Source organism: Pantherophis guttatus, chromosome 1, assembly GCF_059756535.1.
Source record: "Pantherophis guttatus breed Tessera chromosome 1, ASM5975653v1, whole genome shotgun sequence".
Lineage (NCBI taxonomy): Eukaryota > Metazoa > Chordata > Lepidosauria > Squamata > Colubridae > Pantherophis > Pantherophis guttatus.
In genome coordinates, this window is record NC_142063.1 from 241,609,994 (window position 1) to 241,616,155 (window position 6,162).

At 36.4% G+C, this 6,162-nt stretch overlaps 1 protein-coding gene across 1 annotated transcript; it reads left to right on the forward strand.

Annotated features, from left to right (window-relative positions):
- The first annotated feature begins 2,209 nt into the window (after nt 1-2,209).
- Nucleotides 2,210-6,114, forward strand: TSTD1 (thiosulfate sulfurtransferase like domain containing 1). The gene is made up of 4 exons (XM_034409059.3): nt 2,210-2,469; nt 3,482-3,655; nt 4,070-4,229; nt 5,276-6,114. Exons 1-4 carry the CDS (start codon nt 2,289-2,291, stop codon nt 5,337-5,339), a joined length of 579 nt encoding a protein of 192 aa, XP_034264950.2. The 5' UTR covers nt 2,210-2,288; the 3' UTR covers nt 5,340-6,114.
- The last annotated feature ends 48 nt before the right edge of the window (nt 6,115-6,162 follow it).

Sequence of the window (6,162 nt, forward strand, 5' to 3'; positions counted from 1 at the left end):
AAAAATAAAATCAGTGTTATATGTTTCTTTTAAATGCATTTCTTGTTTATACAGGTTCACCAATTTAGATTCTATTGTAGATATTTTATTTCTGTAAACAATTTTGTTAAAATCAGGTTGCAAATGTTTCATTGTAACAATATTTCTGTAAATCAAAGAAAGTCATAGTATTGCAGTGGTTTAAACATCAAATTAATGAATAAATAAAAAGTGTGTAAAATCTCATGGAATCGAAGCACCAAATGGATTTTCCTGACGGCAAAGAAATAATTGCCTAAGACATATAATTTTAATGTCCATGGAAAAATCATGCACATATGAAAGCAATATGGACACTAGAATCTGGCAGATGCAAAAAGTCACTTGATGGATCAGGTTAACAGTCTTTTAAACAATCCTTTTTGATTTCAGTGGACACTTAGTGGGTGCATTGTAGTAGCTATTTCCCTTATTCCATTCAAAAACTAATTGTGATGACTTGGCCACAAAAACAATTTCTTAATAAGAAAGTCAGGCAAAATGTCCCAGAATAACAATATGTTCACTTGCAAAATGGGTGAATGACATCATTGTCATATTTTGGTACTATATCTGGTTCCCAGTGAAAACATATTCTTTTGGAGTAAGAACAATGGCAAATTCCAGCATAAAATTATTAATTATCTACGTTTGCTTTAAATATGATGTGTTCTGTTTCATTCACTATGCTGTTATGAAATGCACTGTTATGAAATGCACAGTTATGAAATGCTTTACTGTTATTAAATAGCTATCACATGACATGACTAGTTTTAAACAGTAATATATGTTTTGCATACAGAAATCTAAAGTTAACATACGGCATCCAGATAGCTATAAAAATACTTTCATAGTATTATGAATATCTATCAGTCCATCCATCCATACAGGGAGGGAGGGAAGGTGGGTGCAACAGTGCTGTTTAAAAATGGTCAAGATCACTTGATAAAGAAACTGTAAAGCAATATGAATTAATTCCCACTTTATTATGAAAATTGATCTTTTGCAGGGGTATCAAACTTGTGTCGTCACATCATGTGACGTATTGTGACTTTTTCCCCCTTTGCTAAATAGGGTGGGCGTGGCCAGTGCATGACACGGCTGGCCCACGGGCTGCGAGTTTGACATCCCTATGCTAGATCAATGCAGTTTGAAATATTTTTGTAGAAGAAACCTTATTAATGCTATTGCACCAAAGGTCAGCCTGGAATCTCACTGGTAATAATGTATATACTACTACCAGTGAGATTCCCAAATATAGCACCCAAATATTGAAATATTCCTTAAACCAGTCAAGAGGTACTAACAGAATCTTAACCTACTAATATATTTATAAAGCTTCATGATATTTGAAATGTTTGATTAGTTAAGGTTTGCTAAATAGTGTTATGAATAGATTGTATGCATGTGGGTGATATTTTCCCTAGGTATAGCAGGAATAGTCATTCTGTAGTATCCAAACCTTTCCATAAAAGCTTATGATCACAGTTCAGTTTATAAAAGAAAACTCTAGATAATAGTGCAATACTAATACTAAAGATAATACTATTGATATTTTTGGAGCTTTATTTAGATCAGCTAATATTCTCCATAAGACAGTATGTCGAATTACATGGAATGCTTTCTTAAATATACTTAGCAAAAAACAAAGGATCTTTACTAATTCCTGGGGGGGGGGATTGCATTGCAAGACGTCTGGAATCACACAAATCCAAAAAAGCCACATTATGGCCTCTTGTGAAGTCAGCCTTTAGTTCCTGTATTGGATTGTTTTCCAAGTCATATTCATTTTCAGGTTTATCAGTTTTTGGCAGAGAGCTTGTGTATTCCATGTCCTTGTTTCCATTTCTTGGTCACCTGAACTGTTGCAACCCAGATTTGGTAGCTATCATACCAAGTAAACTACAGTATATATTATGTTTAACAAACCATGCTCCAAATCACATTCGGTTTAGTTTCTTTTTTTATGAAATGGTCCAGAGAACCTTTCAACCTTCTGAAACAGAATTACTGTTATTCCATCCTGAAATAACCACACTGGCTTTTTGGATGAGCAATCGGGCTCCAGTCAGAGGAATAATTTTACCCCGCAAGTAAAAGTACACCTGGTTTATCAATTAGCATTTCTTGTTCAAGCTGAGATGCACCTTCCTGGGAAAGCGCAACCAAGGAGACAGGCGAACCGGCTGGTCTACTATATTTGGAAAGCCCAGCCAAAGTGGGCGGTGGCCTTCTAAGCTAGGCAAGAGAGTTCCGCAGCGGTAGGAAGCATGGAAGGATGTTTCAGACGGCTGGGTCAATTCACTTTTGGCTTAATTACGCAGCCGGCTGCAAGTAGGCTAAGCCGCTGCGGTGGACGAAAGATAAGCCAGCTGACATGGAGCCACCGTGAGAGCGTCCTGCATAGATTGGAATCGGCGGCTGGCATCGGTCGCCTTTGCCCTCCAGGCTGTAAGTGCTCCGGCGGGGTTGGGAGAATCGGAGCGTAGGAGGGCGCTCTTGTTTCCTGGATTGCTAAACTCAGTGCTAAGTGATGGGCAAATGCTTTAACTTGGTTGAACCCGGTTCCTGGGGGAAAAAATACTGAGCTTTTAAAGAATCCGATTGCTTTAATATAGCAACTTCATCCGTGGAAAGTGGAGAGAACGAGGATTCGGATTGACGCCCCATGTAACTTCCACTGGGGTGTCCAAATTCCAGTTTTACGTTAGTGGGTTTGGCAGTTTCTCTGCGGTTTTTCAGCCTGATTTCCTCATTTGTAAAAATTTCTTCACTGTATCTTTTTCTGACTAGCAATCTTATGGTAGAAGATAGTTTGAGTATTACATCAAAACTGTAGTAATACACAGAAACAAGTACTATAGCCTAATATTCACATTATGCTAAGTAAGCCATGAATTGTTGTATAATACACAGGTTAATGTATTTAGCTCCTTAAATGGTATAAGTCTAAGAAAGCAATCATAAAAGTTGGTATTTGTTTTATTAAAAAAAAGTTAGACTTTTCTGAAAGAATTGGAATGATTTCCTCTGGTTTATGATTCCACTATGTTCACATGGTTTGCTAAAACAAAAACCATGGTTTACAATACACAATGATTAAGCCAACATCAAACCAGATTGATTAAAATAGCATAGGAACCAGACTATCTTATTCAACCATCATGTGGTTTGATACTTTAGCTTCATGGGTTAAGCCAACACAGCTTTTGTATTATAAAACATAACCTAAGTTGCTCCCTTTGAGCAGAGTAAAGGAATAATATATGAAATTCATGTGATCTGGAAAACTGCTCTGGGGTAAATATACAGACAGCGTGTCTGGACTCTGCTTGTCCATATAAATGCTTGGTCAATGCATTGATTACCTAGCTGGTGTTGTTGCCCAGCAGCATTTAGAAGCAAATTAGTGCTTTGATGATCATGTCAGAATCTGTAGTACTATTGTTTACTTATTTTACAGATCCAAAAAACAGGAGACAAATCGTTCGCCACTTTTGCATAGATGAGGATCATAATGTCTCCTGTCAACAGCTCAAAGATTTGTTGGCATCAAAGGCCATCCAGCTTATTGATGTTAGAGAAAAATCGGAAATTGCAGAGCATGGAAAAATTCCTGGCTCAATCAATATTCCATGTAAGTTGCTGTTGGGTGATTTAGAGCAAGGAAAAAGCAAAAGTCCATCTCATTGTATACAAGGGGAGAAAACATGGCATTATCTTATTTATGGTACTTTCTTCTACTTGGATTTTTGCAGCAGGCCAACTCTTATCATCCAGAGAAGTCAAAGAGGTACAACAAAAGAGGCAACAAAACATACATCACCACACAGGTCCTGTCATTTGTGTCCAGCATTGGGATACAAATAGAAAAGAGCAAGATTTGCATTGTGATGTCACTAAGAGTGTGTGTGTGTATGCGGCAGTGTATGTGGCAGATGGGATCCCTATGTAATGACTCAGTTTATGCTTAGCATGAAAATGGTACTCCAGCCAATGGGTCATCATAAAAAAGACCAATTAAATCAATGGGGTTGTTTATTTTTTACAGTGGGAGAAGTTATGGAAGCTTTACAGATGGACCCAGTATATTTTAAAGAGAAATACAATCAAGATATGCCTTCTAAATCAGATCACATAGTGTTTTCCTGTTATATTGGAGTGAGAAGCAAACAGGCTCTAACTGTTGCAAAATCATTGGGTTTCAGCAGGTAAGTGTAAAGCATTCAGGAAATGTGTGTGTGTGTGTTTTATTGCAAATGAGTTGTTTCTAGTTTTAAAAATATTATGGACTTAAAAGGAGAAATGCAAATCAGGGGAAAGTGTTTACTCTTTAACATTTTGCTCTTAAAATGCAATGGATAGGATTGATCCAATAAATAGCATCTGACAGTTTCTGAATAACACATCTGAAAATCTAAACCTGAGAAAAAATGTACTATGGATGTACTAAATCTACTAAGAGATCAAATTTATCCCAACAAACATTAACTTGCATTCAAACCATTTGATTCTACAGAAATTTTCTTATCCCCCCCCCACCCCCCACAAATATGATTGTAGAAGGAAAAACAGTGCCATCATGTACTTCATTCGGGACAAAGATAATTCAGTATTTAAAACTTGTGGCAAGACTCACATTTGCATCACTTTTATTTTCTAATATAGGTATCCCCTTTTCCAGTTGGGTTTAATATATTTTAAGGGCTATCAATCCATTTTTAAACTGAAATACACTGCTTCTAGATGATTCTTACCCCACAATTCAAAGACCATGTCATTATTCAGCCTTTTACTTAGCCAATTAAAAAAAAAAAGAACAAACTTGGAAGTACTGTGAGAAAATATTTGTAACCCTGTGAAATTCAATGTTTGGATTAAAGTATTCTAAACCAGAGTCTGTTTAAAAATCCTAACATAACCAAAATCAAGTAGAGTGGCCAAGTACTAAGAATGTCTCATTTAAGAACAACTAAAGAAACATTTTATTCTACATCCTTATATTTGCTATTATTCAAAATTACTTTATTATGTGGCTGATTTCCAAAACTATTTAACTAGTGCAATTCAATCTTTCTCACTACTTTATCTCTACTAAACATTGTTTACTCTTTGAGGAAGATATTATGCATGGGGTTTTTTGTTCCCTTGGTATAAAATTACTATCCCAGAATATTTGTCCTACATCTCTGGTCAGCATACTCTTAAGAGGATAATGTTCGTGAAATGTTACAGAAGTTGTCTTATGTGCTTTCAGAGTTCAGCATTTTCCTGGTGGCTTCAAAGAATGGCTGGAGTGTGGATCTTCAAAGAAGAAATGATATCTAGAATACACAAACTGTAGGTGTTCTGAAAATGCAGAGAGGGTGATAGCTAATTCTATTTAATAAAGCGCATCAAGGTATAAAAGGCATCTAGGCATATTAAGACATGGTTATTTTGCCAACAAAGAAAAACCACTGAGATACGCTTCAAATGTTTAGCCTGGATAACATTATGGAAATTTTTGTTTAAATTTTAAAACTAATTGAAATAGATTTAAGAAACTTACAACTGTTCATTGCAATACATTTAGTAATAAGTAATATTTAAGTAAAATAAAGTGGAATTAAGTTAGCTATTTATTAATCAAAATTTATATAGCTGCCCATTATATGAGAAATATTTATCTCTGGACATGAAACAAAAATATACTATGTCAGCCTCATGATGCTTGCTTGCTTTCAGCTGCCATTGTAACGGGAGGGGGGAGGTATTGTAGGTATTTGGGAGGGGGGGAAAGTGAGCTGGTGGAGATGTCTCGGAAAAGGAAGGAAAATTCTCAGTCTTTTTAGCAGCTGCGGAGAGAGCTGATAACTGTCAAGGTCAACCGTCCCAGCATACCAGATAGATGGGGCCGCCTAAAGAAGTACCCCACATGACACCTTGGGGGGATGTGGATTGGACATTCAACCTTGGACTGGGAGGGGAGGGATTTGGGGGATCCCAAATCCCTTGGGGGTTTTCAATATGTAATTTTCGCACTTATTGCCTCAAACTTTGCTTTTCTTTCACTGCATTCAGTTCATACTCAGTAAAAGTACCTTTCTCTACAAACATGGAGTTGGAGTTTTTCTTTCTTGAGTTTTGAACAGAGGCAAGCCT

What these genes read in the sequence shown, in the direction of transcription:
- TSTD1 (XM_034409059.3), top strand. Translation starts at nt 2,289, where the DNA reads ATGGAAGGATGTTTCAGACGGCTGGGTCAATTCACTTTTGGCTTAATT. An exon ending in TCGCCTTTGCCCTCCAGGCT is followed by an intron (nt 2,470 to 3,481) that starts GTAAGTGCTCCG and finishes CTTATTTTACAG; the next exon opens with ATCCAAAAAACAGGAGACAA. An exon ending in AAATCATTGGGTTTCAGCAG is followed by an intron (nt 4,230 to 5,275) that starts GTAAGTGTAAAG and finishes ATGTGCTTTCAG; the next exon opens with AGTTCAGCATTTTCCTGGTG.